Source organism: Neomonachus schauinslandi, chromosome X (genome assembly GCF_002201575.2).
Source record: "Neomonachus schauinslandi chromosome X, ASM220157v2, whole genome shotgun sequence".
Classification (NCBI taxonomy): domain Eukaryota; kingdom Metazoa; phylum Chordata; class Mammalia; order Carnivora; family Phocidae; genus Neomonachus; species Neomonachus schauinslandi.
Window position 1 is genome coordinate 93,356,829 of NC_058419.1, and position 24,859 is coordinate 93,381,687.

Genomic DNA, 24,859 nt, shown 5'->3' on the forward strand with positions numbered 1-24,859 from the left:
ATGTAGAGTAGATGGAAAGGGAAGATTGCTCAGTATGAGATAGGATTTCCTTTGCTGGAACTTTCCTTACCATCCCCAGTCTCTCCCTTTCTGGGGCTCCCTGGCAACCTTTTCTGCCTTAGTTAAATATTTGAAATGTTATAGTCTGTATCTACACAGGGAGTGATAGAAGTATGATCATTCCATCTTATTGGTGGTTTTTCTAACAGCATAAACACCTAGAGGGAATAGTTTTGTGGCCCCTCTTAGATGTCTCTAAATCTTTTACATTCTATGCACCTCATATTCAGATTTAGAAAGTGCTGATTGACCCATTCCAGTGGCACTCAGATTTCCCAGTGAATTGGTAGCACCATGGTACCAAGAGAGGGCAAACTCCCGACTCAGCTGGCATTGGTTGCCACTATATCAGCTTGTATCTTGAACAAACTAATAATAAATATCGTCAAATGAGGAAGTAAGTGAATGAACAATTCATTGTGTTCCTTGGGGCAATGCTACCTACCAACTTATTGGCAACTTTCTGGCTCCTGGGGTTGGTGTAGTCTGTGCTCACTTTGTTTATGAGACAAAGAAACAAACAAAAAACACAGATGGAAAAACAAATAAAAGTCCAAGCAAAAGCATTGTCTTCTCTTTAGATTTTAATAAAACTGCCAAATTCAGTTTTATGACTAAACTCTAGCCAGTAGGAAAACAAGGAATTGCTTATTGTAGCCAACAGGCGTTGCATTGAGCTTTTTTTATTTTGTTTATATTTATGCCTTTTATTTAAAAAACAGCTTTATTGGGTGGAATTTAAGAAACAAGACAAATGAGCAAAGGGAAAAAAAGACAAATTAAGAAACAGACTCTTAACTAGAGAACAATCTGATGGTTGGCGGGGGTAGGAGGGATGGGTGAAACAGGTGAAGGGGATTAAGGAGTGCACTGTGATGAGCACCAGGTGTTGTATGGAAGCGTTGAATCACTATATGGTACACCTGAAACTAATATTAACACAACTAACTGGAATTAACATTTTAAAAATTAAAAAAAGAAAGTCAAAGAACATACACAAAACCAGCTTTATTGACATACAGCTCACATACTTTACAGTTCACCCATGTTAAGGTGTGAGGAGCAGCAGGAATTTATAGACAAAAGTGGAAAGAAACTCATCTGGACTTAGTAACTCCTTTCATGTAAGAGGCATGGGAAAAAGAGGAAGGGAGCACTTCTGTGCTAGTGTTTGCTAAATACTGTATAGAAAACTGTTCTTCAGAAAATTTCATTTTCTGTGCAGATCAATCCAGAAAATCAGTAGAGCTGGGTTTGTAGTATTTAACCAAGTTTTAAGTGGTGCATACTATGTGTGTTGGATGTCCCACAGCTTCCCCAAGTTCTCTTTTGCTAGAAGGACTCTCAAGCTTCAATAGCTTGAGAGTTATACTCAATGGCAAAGATTTATTACAGCAAAGGATACAGAGCAAACACAGCTGGAAGGAGTTATGTGTCCTCCAGAGAAGTCTAGCATACACTTCCTAGTCCTTACTCTTTGCTGCACAGGACGTGCTTTGAACTACAGGGATGTGTGTGTAATGTCCCTGCCCAGAGAAGCCCACTCTATTCTCAGGATCTTTGGCTTTTATGTGGGGGTGCTGATTGTGTAGGCATACCCTGCTAGCAACTAGTCACAGCAACTGAAACTCCGATCCCTCAACAGTGAAACCAAGTGTACGTTATCAATGTTGATGGTTGTTCAAAGCAACCCTAAGAACCCAAGCTGTCGTAATTTGTTGGTCAGGTTACCAAACAAAATCATCAGTCACTAACATAACACTCCAAGGGCCGCATTCCCAGGGGTTGGTCAATGGTCAATCATGGTTCTCTTGGAGACATGCGGATAATAACCAACCAGATATGCTGTGTTACCTCTCTCCTCACATGAATGGTGATATGTTTTGTGTCAGATCAGGTTATGTAGCTACAAAGGTGTTTAAACTCCTGCCTTATAGAACTCAGTTCAGTTCATAGAAATGAATTCTAAAAAGTTCCTGCTTTCGAGAAGCTCATAGTCATAGTGTGGTAAGAACATAAAAAATCACCTACCAACTTATTGGCAACTTTCTGGCTCCTACAATTCCCAGATGGAATCTGTTTCCAAGTTAGAAATGATTTTTTTTAGTAGTGTTGGTATGGACAAGACAGTGATTAAATGTCACGAGTTCCTTGATAAGAGAATCTTTCCGGAGGAAGTGCCATCTAACTGAGCAAAATCTGCTCTCTTAAGGCTCACTCAACATATTTCCTTCACACACAAATGCATTTTCTAAAACAAGTTTCATAAAAGCAATTATTCATTTAACAAGTATTCACTGAGTATTTCATATATCAGACACTGCTAGGTTCTTGGAATACCAAAGTGAGCGAGACAAAATCCATGTCCTAATGGGGGCTTAATGTCTAGTCATTTTGCTTTACTATAAAAGGAAGTAGAAGAAATAAGATGGTCTCTATGTGAAACAGCTAAAATCATTTTCTAGTTCATTAGTAGCGATGGTCATGAATTCATAAAGATTTTGGATTAGCATAATCAAGCTAAGATTTTAGCTTTATTTCCTTACCATACAGTAAAAATATCTCAAGAAAGGGTAAATTGATCAAGTTGTCATTTTCTAAATTTTTTATTGAACATGAGAATGTGTACCCCAAAGACTAGTATTTTGTCCATAATTATGTCATCCTTGATCATTGTTCTTTTCCTTCAATAGCGGAGGGAGAACTGTACACATTTGGAGAACCAGAGTGTGGGAAGTTAGGTCTTCCCAGTCAGCTGCTGGTCAATCACAAAATGCCCCAGCCGGTGCCTGGAATTCCCGAGAAGGTGGTCCAAGTAGCTTGTGGTGGAGGGCACACCGTGGTTCTCACAGGTATGTGTGGATCCTGCTGCTCTGTTCCCTGCTTTCTGGGGTGGCTAATAATAAAAAAAAAATTACACTCATTTTCTTCTATTGTGATAAAAACACAACATCTGATCCACTCTCTTCACAGATTTTTAAGTCTATAATACAGTATTGTTATCTACAGGCACAGTGTTGTACAGCAGATCTCTAGACCTTACCTTGCATAGCTGAAACTTTATACCCATTGATTAGCTGCAGCCCTTTCCCCCTCTCAGCCCCTGGCAGCCACCACCCTAGTCTGTGCTTCTGTGAGCTTGACTTTATTAGATACCTCATACAAGATGGCCTCACATCTTTTTTCATTAAGATCCCCATCTTTGATTTCCATAGTTAATACACATCTTTGGCCTATGGAAGAAAATTGTAAGTAGAAAAAAATGAATCTTGTGGAATTGTTTTTGCTAACATAATGGACATTTTCATGATCTTAACACCTTTAATGGCAGCAGATAACATTGTTTTTAACTTGTTTTCAAGGACAAACTGCCTTGCGCGCGCATGTGTGTGTGTGTGTATTCTATATTTATCTAAAATTGATATCACTTTTCCTGAAATACCTTCTTTTCCCTGTTCATGCTGTTTTCTATATGTCATTGATAATTCTTTTCTTTGTGATATTCACAATGTAAAACTTGGTAATTTCTTTGTGATTTTTTATGTTCTATTATAGTAATTCAACAAAAAGTGTTAAGATTTTAAATTACAGATATTTAAAGAAAGTTAGAATCTTAATAGCAATGTCAATTTTGGCTTCTGAATTTTATATTTGGTATGACATGTCATTTTTCAGGATTCCAGTCAATATGGTAAAATATACATACTCCTTGATACTATGCTTACTAAATTGCTGCCTCCAAATTTGTTCAACATTAGATTTATTTGAGTAGCATACAGGTAATACAGCTAGTGAACTATTGTATTTTTTTGGTCAAAAAGAAATTAACAGTTTCTGAAGTCACCACTTAATCTTCAGTAGCCCAAAGTTAGCAGTGTTGTAGGCAAATTTTGAATAATACCCAATTCTCAGATGATATGCTTACTGTTGCAAGGTGATTGAGCAATATTTTATCTTTAGATTTTCCTCTCATATTGCTTTTCCTTGACTTTTTGTTCTAGTCCAAGTCATGCTTGTTAAGCGGTGGTTTCCCAGAATTACAATTCCCAGATGGAATCTCTTTCCAAGTTAGAAATGATTTTTTTTCAAGGCCTCCATTCTGTATTTGGAAATAATTCTGAGGTTTAAGATTTCTTTGATTTTTCTGCTAACAAAATGGATTTCCATATATATATATATTTTTTAAAGATTTTATTTATTTATTTGACAGAGAGAGACATAGCGAGAGAGGGAACACAAGCAGGGGGAGTGGGAGAGGGAGAAGCAGGCTTCCCGCCGAGCAGGGAGCCCAGTGTGGGGCTCGATCCCAGAACCCTGGGATCATGACCTGAGCCGAAGGCAGACGCTTAACGACTGAGCCACCCAGGCGCCCCGGATTTCCATATATTTTTAAGAAGATTTATTTTAGGAATTTTAAACTTAGAAATTAATCTATAAATTATCTGAAAATGTATTCTGTAGGCAGAAATTCAACTTATTCCTTATGTGTTCTGTAATTTCTCTAGTTTAAACAAACATTATAGAATTTATTAGGTGATTGAAGGTTACTCTAAAGCACACAAATGTTGATTATGTAAAAATAACATCATTCAACTATATATTATAAAATATCATTACATAAAATGAGCACCCAGATAATCCATGATACTTTTAATTATACTTAAAAATGCCCTGAAGTATGATATTTTCTTGAAATATTATAGACATTTAGCTTTCTGTGGACTTAATTTTGAGGTTAAAAACTATGTTGCCAGAAATTATTCTCTCTAGATTTTTGTAGACTTTGGGATCTCACATACCAGTATGTGAGTTTTTGTATTTTAAGTTTTTAATTTTGTGACAAGAATATGAAGACCAACAGATGGTTGCGATCTTCTGATCTGCATTTGGCTAAATACGGCATTGCGAAAAAATGCAACCTTTTCACCATTGTATCGTAAATAAGGGGGCATTTCAAAACAAAAATTAAAAAACTCTCAATTTTATTGTAAAAGATACCCTCTTAAATTATATTCACTTATCTGTATGGAAAATTTACTGCTTTGTCTGTTTTTCACATTTCTCCATGGACCTGTGCAAGCTTTATTATGCGCCAGCCCTGGTGAGAAACCTGTGTTCCGGAGTACAGTGTAGACAGAAATAGTCCTAACTGATGACGAAACAGACCTGAAGCACATATTGATTATCAGTTTGACTAAGTACTAAATTGAATACCTAAGAGTTATAGAATACTTTGAAGACCTTAAAGGAAAGAATAGCTAACCATCTGTTCTAGACCATTCCCTTCACCAAAGGGAAGGGCTTGGATTAGATGATTCTATGGGGGCCCTCCCTAGCATTGTTTTTCCTTTTGTCTATAACTCTGATCTCAAAATCTGTTTGGGTACCATTCATTAAACTACTTTAAAGATAATTTAAATTAGTTTATTGCCAATGAATTTATTTAAAACATAATACTCCACGTGATCGTAAGAGGTTAGAAAATAAAACTATTGGTTGTGGCGATGGTATGATTAGTTTCTACTTTGAATCGGGAAAACAGTGGACTGCTGAGAAAGTGTCAGCTTGGAACTTGGGATACACTAAGTGAAGCAGAGTGATATACGTAATCTGAAATGTCATCGCCAGCATTAGCAAAAGCTAAGAAAGTTATAAGATGGGGTCCACAATGAACTCTGGATCCCAAGGGAAAATAAGAATTTATCTTAACTTCTCTAGATTATATTTGGACAAACTCAGGATCTCTACAGGGCAACAAGTTACTAGTCATGAAATCAAATGTATTCTGAGAAATCAGAATAATATTCATATGAAGCCACCTACTAAAACCTGTTTTCCTAATAGAGTATCATTTGTCAACATCGAATTACATTGTTAAATGTTACAAAGATGATAAGACCAACAATTGGATGAGTTGTTATATGTAATGTCCTTAGGTAAAAAAAAAAAAAAAAAGAAAAGAAAAGTAGAAACTGTCATCACTGCTAATCAGCCAAGTACCTGAAAGCGAACCCGATAGGGTAAGGAGCAAAACTGGCACGTGACTCCGGCTGCCTGAATGGCCTCACTTCACAGGCTATCTCAGCCCACGTAACCTAGAGTGATCAGCAGCCAGCTAGAGATGGACAGATGTCTTCATTTACCCAGCACTCTACTGCTAACCTGACATTCAGAACTGGTGACATGCCATGCGATTATTAATTAAACTAAGAGATGGTACTTTCTACGTTAAAATAAGGATGTTTTGCCATAGCCTCAGTGTGGCTTCGTATCCTGACACAGCATATTTTCTTTAAGAGGTATTATCTCTCTGTCTTGTTTATGAAGTAAGTATTATTAGACAGGAAAAATGTAAAGCCATACGACAGTAGATAGTTGTGTGTTCATCAGGATCCTCCACTGTCAGAAATAAGATGAGTCGATTACTTTTTAGAAAAATGTTCTTACAACGGAATGTCCTAGTGTGTGTTCAAATGTGCCTGAATGCTTTCTCATGTAAGCCTCACAGCAACTTTATTAGAGAGGAATCATAACATCAGAGAATTTAGGTAACTGGCGTGCTGGCCACAGCCATTAATAATGGAGGTTTGGACTCCTGCCTGAATCCAAAGCTCTTGCTCTTCCTCCTGTAGTGCAGAGAGGCGATGTGTGGGACTTTGGAGAAGGAGACCACACTTCCTGACTCAGGGCCAGCCAGAGTTGTGTGTCTGAAGGGACCCTTTCGTCACCACCCATTTATCCTGTTTTTGTGCTTTTCCATTTCTCGAGAACATATGAACTAATGTTTACTAAGTTATTGGAGGTCTTTGGAGTCAAAAAAAATTAACAAAAAGGAAAAGCTTTTGTCCCCCCTTTCATTATTGTTGCGCTTCCTAGTAAAGGAACTTGACCTGTGAGTAAATCAAGCATATCTACGGTGAGTTTCAATTCTCATGCAAATTCTCCTCTGAAATTGTTTTACAAAATAGATTATTCTGTTAAACTATTTTTGAGAAGTAAGGAGTTCTTCTGTAGGAAACACTACTCTCTTTTTTAAGGCAATGAAAGGAATTAGTTTAATGACAATTGATGCTGTTTTTAAAGAGCTGAGTGGTAATTATAGGGACATGTTAGGTAGTTCACTGACTGATATGTCTTTAGCAATTCTTTTTACGGTCATACGTAAAAGGTAAAATCAGGCCCATGCCATAACTTTTATAATCGTGTGCCTTGTCATTTTTCTCCTCCTTCATCATTGAGAATGTATACCTCAGCATTAGGTATTCTTACATGGATATTTCAGAGGCACTTAACTTTCATCACAAAAGTTTGAATTCAACAGTTTTCTAGATACAGTGGTGACAGCGTCCGCTTCCCTGCAATCTTTTTCTTGTATTTGCTCATTCCCTTTCAGAGAAAGCCGTGTATACCTTTGGGCTGGGACAGTTTGGTCAGCTGGGTCTTGGTACCTTTCGTTTTGAAACTTCGGTACCCAAAGTCATTGAGCATATTAAGGATCAGAAAATAAGTTCTATTTCCTGTGGAGAAAATCACACAGCTCTGATAACAGGTACAGATGAGAATTTCTGTTACATATTTCTAGAACGGGGTATGTTTTACTGCAAAATACAAACTGTTGGAACGAATGTATCTAACGTAAGCAAAGGAATCAATAATTGAGAAAATGGGAGTTCTTGTTTAATATGCCAAAGTTGCCAAAGTGTAAAGTTGTAAACTCTTTTTTAACATTTCAGTTCAATTTCAAATCAGTGTAAATGATCCAAAGATTTAGAACCTCAAAACAAGTCAGTGCTGTCAGAGGTAATATCATAGTATTATACTTTGGCAGAAAGCTGGAATCTTTTTGAAATTGCATCAGTTTGAAGACTCTTAACTCTGCTCAGGCCAGAGGGAAAAGTCTTACAGGAAAGAACTTTAAAACGTTCTCCATGTTCAGTGTGACACAGCTACATACAGGCTGAGTAAATTCCTATGAAGCTTTTGCCGCTAGGAGGCGTTTCCAGGAGTGACTGCTACTTTCTCCACAGTGATAGAAACACACCTCAAAGGCCACTAGGTGGATACCTGGCTCCTCTAGACCTTTTGCTCTGTACTTTCTCCTTTACCCAGGGAGATACTGCTTTGGGCCTGCTTCTCAACGTCAAAAACTAGGTGCTGCTAATATGGACCCAATAAAGATTCTCCCCTAGAAATAACTCACTTACCTGTAGGTAATTGATATACTCCACAACTGTAATTGCTTTGGAACAAAAGCCCCTGTAATTTCACTATTTCTAGCCCACGTTTCTATCTAAAAATGAAATTAAGCATTAAAAAGGCAGAAATCATACAGTATTTCGCAATAAGCCAGATACTGGTATTTCTACATTTGTTTCCTTTTTTCTAAAAAAGCTACTGCTAAATGGAGCTCATCTAATGGTATCTAGTTGGGGCAAGTAGTAATCCACAAATACAATGTATACTACCGTATACTGTTCCTTCTTCCCCAAAGAGCCTTTCAGAGAGAACTACCTGCCCATTTTCAAGTGTCAGTGTCTTTGTTAATGTAGCGTGAAATAGAACTATATAGAATGTAAAGAATTATTATTCACTCATAGTCCCAGAAGAGTTGTTGATATGTATCCCTTACTGCAGGGTCCTAATGTCAATTTCGCTGTCCTTACTGCTGTTTTTCATCAACCCTAAATTGCCATTGATGGGAAACACGTACTTTTTATGGATCATCTAACACACAATTAGATTATTTGGTTAAACTTTCATACTACCTTTCCCCCTGATGAAAGAAGTTACAGCACTAATAATTGACCATTAACTTTGTTTGCTTTTTGCTCATAAAGCTTCGTCAGGGGACAGGTGTTATGAATTTTTTTCTTTCAGGACTAACAAGAGGTGTGTAGTGAGTTATTCTGTAAGTTCTTACCAGTTCCCCATTATGTAGCCAGTGGCTCATGGTTTAAAAAAGCTTTCAAGTTCGAAGTACAATCAGGTAGCTTGGATCAGAGTTTATCTTTTCTGGCTAAAGATAATCAAGTTAAAACACAAAGCCTAAAAAGCACTTTGGGTAAAAAAAATCAAGGGTCAAAAGAAGAGGAAAAGGGAAAAGGATGATAAAGGAGTATATGTAAAGAAAGGAAATAGGTAGCTAATAGTAAGAAATTTAATAAGAGTCTAAATTTGGGGTTTAAATACTGGTTATTGCTTATTAATAGGGCATTTATTTTCTGTATTTTTTTTAATATTTATTTATTTGAGAAAGAGAGTGATCGAGAGAGAGAGAGAGCAAGCACACAAGCAGGAGGGGCAAAAGGAGAGGGAGAAAAAATCTGAAGCATACTCTGTGCGCTGAGCACAGAGCCCAACTCAGGGCTTAATCTCATGACCCTGAGATCACAACCTGAGCTGAAACCAAGAGTCAGAGCTTAGCTGGCTGTGCCACCTAGTCGCCCCTCTGTATTAATTTTTGAAAATTTTACTGAATTATATTCTTTTTTCTCCTCATTTTTCCTTCGGTTCTCTTGGATTTTCTTAGTGTGAGATTACTTTGCCATCTTAAACTAGAAGTTCCCTTAGAAATGATCTTATCATTTCCTGGCTTAAAACCATTCATTCAATTTATTGCCATTAAGATAGAGTTCAGAAATTCTTAATATGAACCAACAGGGTCCTCTGTAGTGTGGTTCCTTCCTACCTCTTCAGACTCAACTCATACCACTGGCCCCTTTGTGCTCCAGGCACATCGGTTGCCTTTCAGTTTCTTGACTGTGTTATGTTTTCTCTTGATTCAAAGCCTTCATATGTGTTTTCTTGCAGCTAATACCCTAATCATCCTTCAGGTCTGTTTGAAAGCCTTCCTTAATCCCCAGACTAGAAGGAAATCCCCCTCTTCTGCCCCCATCCTGGCCCCCTTTCCTTTCCTTCTGCTTCCATGGCACTTTCCACCACTTGAGAGAGAGGGTGTTAAGGAGGGCTTGAGAAGAGGAGTGAAGGTTCAGAATAGCTGCTCTGGCAGTGGGCAAAAGGGTTAACTGGAGAGAAACAGCAAGACTACTTATCATTATCGTGAGCCATAGAGGGGCCCTCGCCATTGCCATAGGGACTAGTCAGCATGGTTGGTTTATGGCACTTCCCTCAGCAGCGTTCCACAGCCCAGGAGCTGAATCAGTAAAAGAGACAGTTGGATTGATCTAAGCTGGTAGTTTTCCACCAGCGGCCATTTTGTCACCCAGGGACACACGACAGTGTCTGCATACATTTTTGATTGTCCCAGCTACAGAGGCAGGGTGTTTTATGGACATTTAGTAGAAGCCAAGGATGCTGCTAAACATCTTACGGTGCACCAGACAGTCCCACACAACCGAGAATTATCTGGCACCAAATGTCAGGAGTGCCAAGGTTGAGAAACCTGAGGGGGAAAAAATAGATTGTATTGGAACATAGGGGGTCAGAATACAAAAATCCCCTTCCCCTTGAGAAGATGGTGTGTATGAAGAGATGGCTCATGCTGGGTTGCTGCTATTCCACACAGTGCCTCACATGACTGGGCTTCAAGTTCACAAACCACCAATGGCTTAGTGATTTATTCTCACAGTGTCTGTTGCCTAATGTTACATGCAGGACCACAGAGACCACAGAGAGTGTGGAAATATCATTGGATCAGAGTAAACTCAGTGCAGCATTTGAGGGGGAAATGGTAATTGCAATATAAGTAAATATATTTGCCTATTTACAAATAGATGCATACAAGTAAGGCTTTTATAAATCTCTCTCTTTTTTTGCATTTTAGATATAGGTCTCATGTATACTTTTGGAGATGGCCGCCATGGAAAATTAGGACTTGGACTGGAGAATTTTACCAATCAGTTCATTCCCACTTTGTGCTCTAATTTTTTGAGGTTTATAGTTCAACTGGTAAGGACATCACATTTCCCTGTTTACATTTTCATATTCCTATATATTTGAGTCTTGCAGTATTTCATAGAAAATAGATACTTTTATGTTTGTTGAAAGAATATCATGGCTATATCTAATCAGTATACTCATTTCCTAAAAGCCAAATGTCAGACATCATGCCACTCAGAAAATCTGTCCCTTTCCTAATTCTCCTCCTTTGAGCATCGTCCTGAGTTCTCACCCTAATCTTGACTCTCCTGCTTTGTTCCCCTGTGTCTCTTGAGAACCAGAACTGTGCCATGCCTGGAAGCTTGGTTGTCTGCTCCAGCAACCAGCAGAGTGTCTGACAATCACCTATAAATAAAGACTTATTTAAAATAATAATAATTTCACAATATTATGAAAGAAATGTTCAGAGTATGCTATTCTTATAACCACCGTGTAGAACACTATAAAGTTGCTAAAAAAATCTGTGTATTACAAATACTACACAATGGTTTTTTAGGCATTTTATTGAAAATCAGTTCTTTCTCAAAATCCTTTGAACGTTGGTTTCATTTTTCCTTGTTCCACCATAGTGCATGCTTACATTTTGCTCTAAGGACTTTTAAGCATTGAACTTCAGAAGTGTTCATGTAAAGAAAAAGGTTTGGAGACATAATTATCCCAAGAGACTGATTTCTTCTTGGATCCCTTTTTTCCAAGTAGAACTTCTCTGGGTAATTTTTTTTAAGGTGTTTGTGTTACTCTCAGATTAAAATAACATTTTCTGACTTTGAGGAGGAACATAATGTGCCAGATAAATTGGAAGTAAAATGGTGTGTTAAACTTGTTCTAATTTTCAATTGTAGTGTTTAAAGAAGACATAATTCGTGTGTGTGTGTGTGTGTGTGTGTGTGTGTATCTGGGAGGAGGGGAGAGACACACTGACTACCTAGGAAGTCTACCATTAAGTAAATATTTTGTAGCTGAAAACTGTTAAAAACCCATTTGTGTTTGAAATCAATGTTGATTAATCAATATGTGGTTTTTTGCTGCAGGTGGCTTGTGGCGGGTGCCACATGCTTGTTTTTGCCACTCCACGACTCGGTGGGACAGAAGAAATGGAGTTAGAAGAAATAAATGATTCTTACTTCCCTGCAGCACCTTCTCTGCCCCTCAGCGATCTGAGCTCAGGAAATGTACTGAACAGAACTCTGTCAGCACGTGTGCGGCGAAGAGAGAGGGTATAGAGTTGGGGCCAGTTCTGTATCATGGCACTGCAAAGAGAATGGGAAAAAAATGCATTTTCTTTTTAAATCAAAGAAGGGTCTTTTAAGATAGATTTACTAAGTAAAATGGTTAGAGGTGCAGGCTTACAAACTTAAAGCAAATTCAGAGTTAAGCTGTTAAACACACAAATGAGAAAATTCAAATAATCATGGATAACCTTGACTTAATAGAGAGTGGATACAAAGCAAAGATACAAAGCATCCTTTTAGAGGCCTATCTTCGCACTTCAGCTTGAATGCTGAATTATTTTCTCAATTCCATATGGATTGACTTACTTTGCTTTTTATCTTTTAGTTACACCTCATGAGCCGTGGAAGGTTATACACTATAAACAATGAAATGTGGGAAACAGAGAAATAAGGACTTCAGTTCGAGATAGGGAATGTTCTTTCTCGTTTAAATTTAAAGGTTCTCATTCTGCTTTAAAATTATTTCAATGACACTTGTATTTAAAAAAAAAACAGAAAATGCCAAATAATTTTTAAAGGAGATGTTCCTTTTTTAAAGAGTTGCTTTAAGTTCCAAAACATTCCCTTTGAAGTAAAAAGGTTAAGTTTGGCTTTTTGTTATGAAAAAGTATATATGGAAAGACTGAGAAATAGCAGTATTTTGTAGTTATTGTTTGTTTAGGTCTCGTGACTGATTTTTTGTTTCCTAAGGAAAGCAGAGAGAATACACATATACTTTTCCCCATCGTGTGAAAAACAGGCTTCTAATTTAACAATTTAGAGCAACTTAGATACAGAGATAACAAAACAAAACATTTTTGAGTCCTTGGGGATAATTTAAAAATGAATGTGGGCAACTTTGAAGTCTCTCTCTTAAATATTTTTAGCAACTGGGGGGTAGTTTCTGTCAATACTAAACATATAACATCATCTAATAGTTTATTTAACCTGTTTATTTTAAAGGAGAAATCACCCGATTCTTTTCAAATGACACAAACTCTACCTCCAATTGAAGGAACTTCTGTGCCACCAGTTTGCTTTTCCCCCAGGCCAGTTCCTTTCTGTATGTCTGCAAGTAAGTGGCCAGGGAAAATGATACTTGAAAAGGAGGACCCCATGCTGCCAGTGGAACCAGGTAACAGCTGATAACTCTGCCTGCTCACAGGAAAAGTGTACTTTTTATTCCTATTGGTGTCATGTTTATCTTAGGATGTTCTTGCCAATTAACTTGTTTTCTTCCTAGTTGGAGGCTAACATCTCTCGTTTGAGTTCCAGTCCGGGAATACTCTTACAAATACAAAGCCTCACTAGTGACCCTAAAAATCCCATGTAACAATAGCAGCATATTTGTATAGAGCAAATGTATAACATACGTGGTACCTTCTCTTATGTTACCTCCTTTAAACCCTGAAGCAGCTCCATGAAATAGGTGGGAGTTCTAAACTCTTCATTTGGATAGATGAGAAAAGCAAGGCTTGAAGAGACTGAGTGACTTGGCCAAGGTTACTCAACTTATAAATGAAGAGAGCCGGAGTTGAATGTGAATCTTCTGGACCTATGTGAAGTCTTGCATTTAGGCAGTATACCAGAGTGGTCAAGAACATGGGGCATGGGGGCGCCTGGGTGGCTCAGTTGGTTAAGCATCTAACTCTTGATTTCGGCTCAGGTCATGATCTCAGGGTTGTGGGATCAAGCCCCGCCCAGCGTGGAGCCCTCTTAAGATTCTATCTCCCCCTCTCCCTCTCCCCCTCCCCTCCCCGCCCTTGCATGCATGTTCTCTCTCTCTCAAGAAAAAGAAAAGAAAAAAAAAAAGAGCATAGGGTATGGAGTTAGACTGATCTGGGGTCAGATGCCAGCTCTGACATTTATTAACTGTGTGCCTTACTTTGGGGAAGTTACTTAATTTCTCTAACCCTCAGTTTTCCTATCTTTGAAATGAGTTTAATAATACTTCTTTAGAGTGATTGAGATTAAATGAGATAGGGTATATAAAATACTTAGCACTGAGCCTAGCACCTCTAGGAAGCTCTTTATAAGTTATAGTCATGGTTATTATTAACACTTCTACCTCACTGCTTTTTAGATACACATTATATTTTAAATTGTAATCCCAGCTCTTTGGTTATTATACACCTCTTTTTTTTTAAAAAAAGATTTTTATTTATTTATTTGACAGAAAGCGATAGAGGGAACACAAGCAGGGGGAGTGGGAGAGGGAGAAGCAGGCTTCCCGCGGCGCAGGGAACCCGATGCGGGGCTCGATCCCAGGACCCTGGGATCATGACTGGAGCCGAAGGCAGATGCTTAACGACTCAGCCACCCAGGCACCCCTATTATACACCTCTTGTAAATAATTTTGTTTATAGGCATTTGTGTATCTTGAGTGTGTATATGTTACCAAAGGGCATATGCTTGAATAGTAGGGGCAGGGCAAGAAGCCAGGATCAAGAGATCAGAGTAAACAGTAGGTTTGGAATTAAGATGATTTGGGCACGTGGGATTAAGAACCACGGCACAGATAATTTTTAGTTATCTTTGGGATTAAGAACCTAGGCAAAAGTTGAGGTAGTAAAAGCAAGAATTGTGGGCCATGGGAATAGAATATTATCTACAACTAGGACCTTGATCATTAGCAAGTTTCTTAAACTGTATTTTTTCCAAAGGTTTATTTTACTTGTTTTAGAGAGAGAGAGAGAGAGCATGCATGTGGGGGGAGGGGCAGAGGGAGAGGATCTCAAGCATGCTCCATGCTGAGCTCAGAGCCCAATCTCAGGACCCTGAGATCATGACCTGAGCCAAAATCGAGAGTCAGACACTTAACTGACTGAGCTACCCAGGTGCCCCTGATAATGAGCCAGTTTCTCGCATCTCACACAGAACTTTTGTATGCTTCATTTTGAGATAAGCATTACTGACACCCTTCAGGCCTGTACATGGAAAAAGTGGAGTCTGACAACAGTGTATACAAGGAAAAGAGAAGTTTATGGTTTGGGGGAAGTTGTTTCCCACTTCAAGAGATTTGAATGTGAACATATACAGAGTTTTGTAGCTAGAGCCAAAGGAAAAGCTATTCCTTATCTTTTTGTGACTGTTTGCTAAAACTGTCTTAAAAGTATTCTGAAAGTTATATCTAACATATAACACTTTTCTAAATTATTTGCAGACTTCAGTGTTTATCATGGAGGGAGGAAGGTCAGGGAAAACCTTGCTGAGAAGGTGACATTTAAGCTAAAACATAAAGGATAAGAAAGACAGCCACATGAAGAGAGAGGTTATATGCATTCTAGGCAAACAAAATCATATAGGCAAAGACTTGGAGGCAGTTTATAAGAAAAGGAAAGAAGACTGTTGGAGCTAGAGAATGTGGGAAAAGGCTAGACAAGATGTTGGAGAAAAGAGTGAAAAAGTATTTGTGATTTTATAGGCTGTGAGAAGCCTATTTGATTTGAGTGCTTTTCTTAAGTACAATAGAAAGTCATTAAAGGGTTTTAATCAGTGGAGTGATGTGCTCCAATCCAATTTACATTTTAAGATGTTCACTTTTGCCTCTGTGTGGACCGTAGGCAGGAAAGACCAAAGGTAGGACGAATACTTAAGAGCCCTTTGCAAGAGGTTATCGTGTGTGGTCCAGGATGTTTGCTGTGGAGCTGGAGAGAAGGGGGCAGACTGGGAGTGCATTTGAGACCTAGAACTAACTGAATTTACACATAGAGAATCAAGGATGATTCTTAGACAAGAGGATGGTTGACAAGCTTGAGGAAAAAAAAAATCGAGCTTGAGATACCTGCAGGACATCCAAGCAGAAATATGGAGCAGGCAGTTGAATATGCAAGCCTAAAGTTCGAAAGGGAGGTCTGAACTAGGGAGATACATTTGGAACCCAGCAACACAGAGTTGGTATTTACAATCCATGGGACTTGGTGAAATCACCTGTTAGATAACAGAGTAGCAAGACAAGAGAGCCAGGAGTCAGGCTGAAGAACATCTAACATTTAGCGGGTAACGGAGGAAGAGCCAGCAAAGAAATTTTCCTCAGCCCCCATCAGCTAGTAGGGTAAGAGGAGGGGAATCAGGAGAGAGTAGGGTCATGAATTCAAAGTACTGCTCATAGGCCAAGGAGAAAGCTCAAAGAAGCATCCCATGGATTTGGCATCGTAGAGAGTACCTGTGATTTGACAAGAGTAGCTTCAGGGGAAGATAAGAGCAGAAGCCAGAGGGCTAAGAGTTGAGGCATGAATGGGAAATGAGGAAGTGAAAAGGAGATAGGTGTGTAGAGAATTCTTTTGCGTATTTTGGTCAGGAAGAGGAGCAGAGAAAAGGGCTGGCAACTAGAGGAGATGCGGGGTCAGTGGGAAATAGTAGAGCATTTTTGTATGCTAATGGACATGGAGAGATGGGGCTGGCCTACAGAGCAGTCTTTGCTAAAAGGAAAGACGCATCCTGTATTTCAACAGGAAAATGGAGGTAAATGTGTACATTTGTTGGGGGGAAAGATAAGGCAGATCAGGTCTGATGACTTTTTTTCTCAGTCAAGTGTAAGGCAAGGCCGTGAGCTTCAATGATTTCTCTGTTTTCCAAACCTCCATTCTCTGCCTTCTCCAGTCTATCCCATTAAGCACTTTCTACATCAGTCTTCCTCAGGCACAGCTTTAGTTCCCATCTGCTCCAGGGGCTTCTGAGAATCCCTAATATTTGTGAAAATAAGTGTAAGTTACCCCATGGAACTCCCACCTGCTTTTGTAGCTTCATCTCTCAGTACTCTTTTTCTTATAACCTTAATGTAGGTCACAGGTCTGTAAAGTACGGCTCATGAGCCACATCCCGCCAGCCACTTGTTTTTGTAAATAAAGTTTTATTGGAATCCAGTCACGCCATTCCTTTATGTATTACCTATGGCTGCTTTGACATGACAGCGGCAGAGTTTGAGTCGTTAGGATGGAGACTGTATATGGCCACAAAGCCTAAAATGTTTGCTAGATGGCCTTTTACAGAGAAAGTTTCCCAACTCTTAATTTTGATCAAACTGAGCTCTTCACAGTCAGACTTAGTGGAGAAGGCTGTGAAGTCAAGACAGACCTGAGACCGACACTTGGCACTTCATTTATTCATTTGTGAAGTGGGGATACGCTGCTTACCTCTCTTGTTGTCATGGAGGTAACTCGATACGTGTGAAAGCATGTGTTCCCAGCACATGGTCAGCCTTCAGTAGAAGCCATTCTGCTGCTTCTGTTAGCACTGGGCCTCAGTTTCTTCTCCGTCCACCTCCACCGCTGCATCTCAGAATTCTACTCACTCTTCCCCGCACCTCTTTAGTGAAACATTTCCTGATTCCCGACATTCGGGTGTGATTTCTCATGCCAGTATATCCTATATTTTATATTCCCTTTAGATGATAAGTTCACTAAGAATGAGCCGTTAATTAAGTTGATTATCTTGCACGTAGCACTTCACATGAAATAAACACAAACTGATTATTTGCTCCTTTGAATTGAATGAATTTATAAGGCCGAGATCAGTGGGGACTAGCATTTTTAGCAAAGACTTCGTTCAGGAGCTCCTCTCAAATAAATATGTGGGTGCTAAATGGGGGTGTAGTAATTGAGAAAAATGTAACATCAAGTAGAGCTCGTAAGTTTTAGTTACCTGCTCGATGACATAATAACCTGGCAGTTTTCCATGAAAGTTTCTAGGTGCTTGTACTAGTTATCTGATTTTTCACATAACAAGTGGCCTTAAAACTCATCTCACAGAGTTTGTGAGGGTCAAGAATCCAGGAGCAGCCTAGCTGAGGGGTTCTGGCTCAGAGTGTTTCATGCAGTTGCAATCATGCTTCAGATGGGGCTGTAGTCACCTGAAGGCTCCACTGGGGCTGAAGGATGCTCTTCCATGCTCACTCGAGTGGCCATTGGCAGGAGGTTTTACTTCCTCAGTGCGTGGACTTCTCCCTAGGAATGGTCCTAGCATGGCTTCCCCCGGAGAAAGTGATGCAAGAAAGACAGAGTGGGGGGACCGAGATAGAAGCTGCAATAACATCACAATTATGGCTGCTTTGTTTTGTTGGCCATATGGAACAACCTGGTAAAATGTGGAAGGGAACGACACAAGGGGACCCATATCAGGAGGATGTGGGTCACTGGGACCCTTTTTGGGGACTCACTGTTACGGTGCTTGATACCTAGGTAGTAGTTCTCCCAAAGGTATAGTGTTTGCCTGTTCATATGAAGGAAGCAGTTGCTATCTCATCAGCATGGAAGTCTTTGAACTTTCAGAAAGAGACTTTAAAACCTCTTATCACTATGAATGAATTCTGTTCAATTCCCTTAACATGAGGTTAAAGGACTTTAGTAAAATTATGCCTGCACTTTATATTACAGAATAATTTATTGTCTAGTTGTCTTTCAATTTTCCATTGAAAGCTGGTTTTCTCTTTTCCCTTTTAATCAGATTATTTCCAGGATAAAATGGCCAAAGGGAAAGAGGAAGACAATTCTTCAGCAGCAGATTCAGAAAGCCTTGGAGAAACTACTGATGTCTTAAATATGGTAATGGTTTTCTTATTTATCTACATAGATATGTTTGGATTTCAGTTCATCATGTATTTGTATATGTGTACATTCTGTGCTGTTCCTTGCATTATAAAAGGTTTTGGTTTCATTTTGTTTGTTATTTTTATATGTTATATGTTTATTATTTTATTGAAGTATAGATTATATATAATACAATTAATTTTGATCCTCATATCATTAGTATGCAGTTGAGAGTAGATTATATTACTGTCTGAACTGTTTTCTTCACTTTATATACAAGAATGTATAAATATATAATCTTATATATAGTCTTTATTCTTTTTAGAACATATACTTTTTATTTATTGCAGACACATATGATGAGCCTGAATTCCAATGAGAAGTCATTAAAATTATCACCAATTCAAAAACAAAAGGTACAACATAGAGAGTTATTTTCATTATGGTGGGTAAGAACAGTTTATATTTTTTCTTGAAAGTTTTCTGGAAAGAATACATGAAAGATAAGTCTTCATTTACTTTAGATTTTAAAAGAGGATTACATTGTAGGTAGCCTCAACTTGGGTTTGTTCTGTTGGTATATATTTCGGATATATGACAGGATTTCATTGCTGAAATTTGCTTTTTGGTGTCACTAACAAGTCATAGTAGCCACATTTTCTTATCATCAAAGCAAAGGATTATTATGGCAGTTCATAAGTATTAGAAGAGGCTACTGTTGATCAGAATGGTTCTTGGACTTGGGTTGAGCATGACTTTGGTTGAGTTACCGTGTTGTTCTCAAATATGATATTAACATCTTTTCTAGCTCTAAAATTTGGTGGTTTTAGTGAAAATATTTGATAATTGCTTTTCCAGTGTGTGGAATGGGCTTTAATCTATCACAGAATTGATAGCCTAAGAACAAAATTAAACATTTGGAAATTAATCAGAAACCATGCATGGGTGATAAAGAGAGACTTTTAATGAATGACCAGTGAATAGGAAGAGGAAGGAATAGTTGGTGGTTTTCACAACCCTGGAGAGATAAAGGCCTGCCCTGAAATCCTTTGCTTCTGACTTTACGGACCAGACTTTACGGGGTGAAAGGAAGGTGGGGTTTGGGGATTAGAAAAGTAAGTTGAAGAAATATGAATTGAAGGAAGAAGGCTTCTAGACAATATTTAATTTCTATTTCCAGTGCCTTTGCCACGTTATTAAGCTAAAAATCCTTAAAGTCAAAGTCACCGAAATGCAAGAGAATCTTGCTGAATTATAAAAATTTAGTGCCAGTCTTTGTTAGTCTTACCTCTGTTTTACTGAGAGGCATGGTAACAGCATTCCTTTTGAATATGGGAGAACTGTTGTCCTAGCCCAGTGTGGAAGCTCAGCAAAGGTTGACTGACTTTATTGACTGACTACACTTCCAAGCAGACATCTTTCCTGTGTCTCTCTTTCCTCTTCTCTTAGACCCAGGGCTCTGCCTCTTCTGAGCTATTTGATTGTGCTAGGGAAATAAAGAGACATACATTTAAAAATCATTTCTGGCAACTGGGCCTCTCTGCCTCTCTTTAGGGCTCTTGAAAGAATTGTGACTTTTTAAAGAATAGGACCTAGAACAAACAGAAGGAAAGCACTTCCTTTTATTTATTTATTTATTTTTTGGTATTTATTCTCTTCTATTCAGCACTTCCTTTCAATTAGCAATAATCGCGCCTCGGATAAACCTCATTGGCTACGATACTGCCACTGCGCAAAGCTCAGCACTTCCTTTTAAACTGATGTATATTTTATACTTCACATAGTCCTTTTAAGTAGAGGCCCAACCAGACTTATTTTAGTGAATGAAAAAAAGATTTATTATGATATTTCCATATATTGATGTTTAACTTGTGCTGTTTTAATTTTTGGTGTTTTTGGCAAAAAAAATGACCTCTTCCTAAGCCTAGCAGTCACGACAATTTGTAACACTTGATTTAGTGAGGTTTTACTCTCCAGAGATGCAAATTCATCAAATATTTCAATTCATTAGCTTACAGAATTTAGGTCAACAATTTGATTTTTGTTTTATTTTGTCCAGCAAGAAATGAATTTCATATTCTTAATGTATCACTCAAATTGCAGTGTTTAATTTCGTAGTTTTTATAAAAATCTTAACATTTTACCCTAGATATTTTTCCACATAGTGGTTAGTTTCATGTATGCAAGTTATGATAATTAAAGAATATAATAGATAAAAGGAAGAGGGTCAATAATTTGAAAAGAAACATATTATTTAGTATGCTGATAAAAAGATTTCATTTGTAGTTTTCATTTCAGATTTTTCTTGTAGAAGTAAGCTATTCATTTTTTCCAGTATTTAACATTTTCATATTTTCTTTAATTCTGTGAATTTCATAGAATTAAAAGACCAATCAAAATTTGACAATTAAAGTAACAGGGAAGGTAGGAAAAGAAACTGAACCCAACTGCATGCAAGAGAAGTGTGTACATTTTTTTTTAACCAGTATTTTGCACAGTCTGGAAAGGTATTCTACTTAAGACTTGATTCAGATTAAGAAAAGGGGTAGAGAAGACATACTGATGGTCCTGTGTGAGTAGTGGCATCCTGAGAGCAGGCAGTGAGCATGCAGACATGTGTGCCACAGCAGAATCCAAGGTGCTGCAGACTCAGAGAGTGGCAGAAGTTATCTCCAGCGAAAGCCAAATCTGAGCAAAATGTCTGGTAAAACTGGACATTTTTATTCTGCTATCGAAACTTAGAGTAATGCAAAATCTTGGCAGTGTTTTGTAGTAGATGATAAGTTACCTTTGTCAACTAATAGTAGTTTGACGATTACTTCAAAAATTTACAGAAACAAGAAACAATTGAGAAACTGAAGCAGCGTACAGCTCACTCTGGACATGATGATAGTAAAGGATTTGCAAGTGACGAGATGTCTAAAACAGTGAAAGAGGGGAAAGCCTATAAACAACTTTTGGCCAAAGGAATGTACATGATGCAAGCAGCTATGACTATGGAAGCATTTTCAGATGAGGACGTAGGTAATGACTCGGGCCAGCCTGGGTCTCGGGCTGACACCCGTGCAGAGGGTGTGCAAAGAGAGCTATTTAGACGTGAAAGTAAGCACTGTATTTATCCACCTGACAGTAAGGCAATAGCAAAGGCAAGTGATGGAGGCCAAAGACAGAAGGATCCAGACGCAAAAGAAACAGTCTCTGAGAAGGAAACTGAGCTGACGGAAATGGCAGATCTGAAGGCTAGGAGACAAAGCGAAGAGAATTTGAGAAATATTGATATGTTCTTTGACTTACCAAATAGAGATATGAATATTGAGGATGAAGACAGTAACGATTTTGTTAAGGACAGTAAGAGGAATAAGCGAGATGTGATTTTTGACAGCGAAAGAGAATCTATAGAGGAGACAGACAGTTACTTGGAAGGCAAAAGCGCAAGTCAGCAAGGTACCACTGACAGCTTCGAGCAGCCCGAGTCAGTAGAATTTAGTAGTGGAGAGAATGAGGATGACGAAGTGGAAACCGAGCAAAACTTGTGGTATAGCAGAAAATTTCTCGAACAAGTACATGAGGAAGAGGCTGAACACAAAATATCCAGATTCATGGCAAGATATGATTTTAAGTGTGACCACTTGTCAGAGATCCCCGAAGAGCAGGAAGGAGCAGAGGATTCAGAAGGAAGTGGAATAGAGGAGCAAGAGGTAGAGGCAAGTGAGGAAAATGTGAAGGTGCCAGCAAGAAAACAGGAGGAGGAAATAGACATCCTGTCAGACGTCCTGACAGACAGAGCAGAGGTGAGTGAAGGCAAGGGAAAGGCAGGAGGTGGAGGTGAGGGAATCCAGTGGGAGGGAAACTCAGGAGTGGAACAGAGGCAAAGTGAGGAGGAAGAAGAGGAGGAAGACAAGGGAGGAGGAGAAATAGAGGGCCTGGGTAAGGGAGAGAAAGACCTAGAAGAGGAGGAGGGCCAGGAGCAAAGGGAGGGGGAACGAGGCCATCAGGAAGAAAGAAACAAAGGGATGGAGGAAGGAGAAGGGGAGGAGAAAAGAGATGAGAAGGAAGGGGAGGGGGGGAGAGGAGGGGAAGAAGACAGGGAAGAGGAGGAGGAAGAAGGCAAGGAGGAGGGAGAAAGGAAAGAGGAAGAAGGACAAGAGGAAGGACAGGGAGAGGGGAGAGAAGAAGAGGAAGGAGAGGGGGAAGCGGAGGAGGAAGGAGAGGAAGAAGAAGAGGGGGAAGGGGAGGAAGGAGAGGGGGAAATGGAGGAGGAAAGAGAGGGGGAAAGGACGAAAAGAGGAGGTGAAGGGGAGGAGGAAGGAGAGGGAGAAGAAGAGGGGGAAGGGGAGGAAGGAGAAGGAGAGGGGGAAGTGGAGGAGGAAGGAGAGGGAGAAGGGGAGGAAGGAGAGGGGGAAGAGGAAGGAGAGGGAGAAGGGGAGGAAGAAGAGGAAGAGGAAGGAGAGGGAGAGGGGGAAGTGGAGGAGGAAGGAGAGGGGGAAGGGAAGAAAAGAGAAGATGAAGGGGAGGAGGAGGGAGAGGGAGAAGCAGAGAAAGAGGAGGAAGCAGAAGAGGAAGGAGATGGGGAAGGGAATGAAGGAGAAAGTGAAGGAGAGGAAGAAGGAGAGGGGGAAGAAGAAGAAGGAGAAGCGGGGGAAGCAGGGGAGGAGGAAGAAGAGGGGGAAGCAGGGGAGGAAGGAGAGGGGGAGGGAGAAGAGGAAGGAGAGGGAGAAGAGGTAGGGGAGGAAGAGGAAGAAGAGGGGGAGGGGGAAGGAGAGGGGGAGGAGGAAGAAAGAGAGGAGGAGGAGAAAGAAGGGGAGGGGGACCAGGAAGGAGAAGAGGAAGGGGAGGGTGAGGGGGAAGAAGCAGAGTGGGGAGTGAGGGAGAGGGAAGAGGAGGACACTGAGGAAGAAGAGGGGAAATACGAGGAGACAGGAGATGAAGAGAGTGAAAAGCAGGGAAGACCGGGTGAAGGAAAAGCGTCCAACAAAGCAAGCAAAATCAGAGGATCTGTGAAATATGACAAAGATAAGGCATACCCCCCAAAGTTTATTACTAACACAGAGGGCAAAGGGAAAGAGCATGAGGTACAGAGGTTCAAAATGCCAGTGCGGTCAAAACAACTTTTAGAAAATGGGCCACCAGGTTCCAAAAGATTCTGGAATAATGTATTACCACATTATCTAGAATTGAAGTAACAAACTTTAAATTTGAAAGTTTGTGTTAAACTTTTTAAATTTTTAAAAATTTAAATTTTAAATTTAACAAACTTTAAATTTAAAACTGTTGACCAGCCAACAGTTTGAGCATCTTACACGTAATAGGCACTTAATATGTTTTATTAAATTGCTTTTTGTCATGGTTACTTTATGTGTGGTACAATATAGACTGATAAAGACAACACAAAGCACTGGTAAATTTGGCTCCTCTTAAACTAATATTTTGGTATATTTTCTCCCCAAATTATAAATCTGTCACTAGAAAATATCAAAAGGTCATAGCAGATAATTAACATTATATATTCCTCATTAAAGACAGAGTTAGGAAATAGTATACTCTAAGAATGTTGCATTTGTATATACAAACTGGTCCCTTTAAAGATGGCACAGATCCTTCAAGGCTATAAAAACATCTCATTTCTTATGAGTTTCTTTTGGTCTCTGATTTCAATGTGCCTACTACGTAGAATAATTTTATAAGGTGGATGGTATTGTAAAGCTAAAATGAAGAATTCGCATTTAAAAAAAAAATAGTGCTGTTTTTTTACCTTTTATGTGTCCTTTTTGCAACAATCTACCAAGTGTCAGCTGGATTCAGAGCTTAGATCTTAATGTGATGTCTTTTAGTTACTGTCTGGACAAATGGCAGTATATCTCATGAAATGGAGGTGAACCTAAACATATATTCGGGAAGTATGTAAAACTTGTAAGTATTTATTAGCCAAGCAGAGCTCCTCACTGGGGTTCAGTTTCCTCATGTGTAAAATGGAGCGGATTAGATGATAGAACTATAGTCCCTCCTAACTCTCAGATTCTTTTGTTCTAACAGGCTGATTTACTCCCATTGTGTTTGTCATTTGCATAAAAGTTTTTTAAGTTAGAAGAAAAATTGCACTTTAAAATTAATTGAGTTTTCTATAAATTATATATTGTTCTTTACTCTTAAAAACTTAGGAAG

At 39.0% G+C, this 24,859-nt stretch overlaps 1 protein-coding gene and 1 pseudogene across 5 annotated transcripts in view; one reads left to right on the top strand and one right to left on the bottom strand.

The window, feature by feature from the left end:
• Positions 1-24,859, top strand: part of RPGR (retinitis pigmentosa GTPase regulator) — a 52,636-nt gene that overhangs the window by 8,688 nt on the left and 19,089 nt on the right. For 2 of the 5 annotated variants that reach the window (XM_044911503.1, XM_021681714.1), the window contains exons 7-14: positions 2,754-2,912; positions 7,454-7,609; positions 10,844-10,968; positions 11,991-12,176; positions 13,134-13,305; positions 18,615-18,712; positions 19,048-19,113; positions 21,532-22,488. In XM_044911503.1, the coding sequence (XP_044767438.1) occupies positions 2,754-2,912; positions 7,454-7,609; positions 10,844-10,968; positions 11,991-12,176; positions 13,134-13,305; positions 18,615-18,712; positions 19,048-19,113; positions 21,532-22,488 (1,919 nt within the window). Of the gene's footprint in view, positions 1-2,753; positions 2,913-7,453; positions 7,610-10,843; positions 10,969-11,990; positions 12,177-13,133; positions 13,306-18,614; positions 18,713-19,047; positions 19,114-21,531; positions 23,881-24,859 lie in introns of those variants that run through there. The other 3 variants (XM_044911505.1, XM_044911504.1, XM_044911502.1) reach the window with 2 other exon arrangements.
• LOC123323582 lies at positions 20,274-20,437 on the bottom strand (annotated as a pseudogene).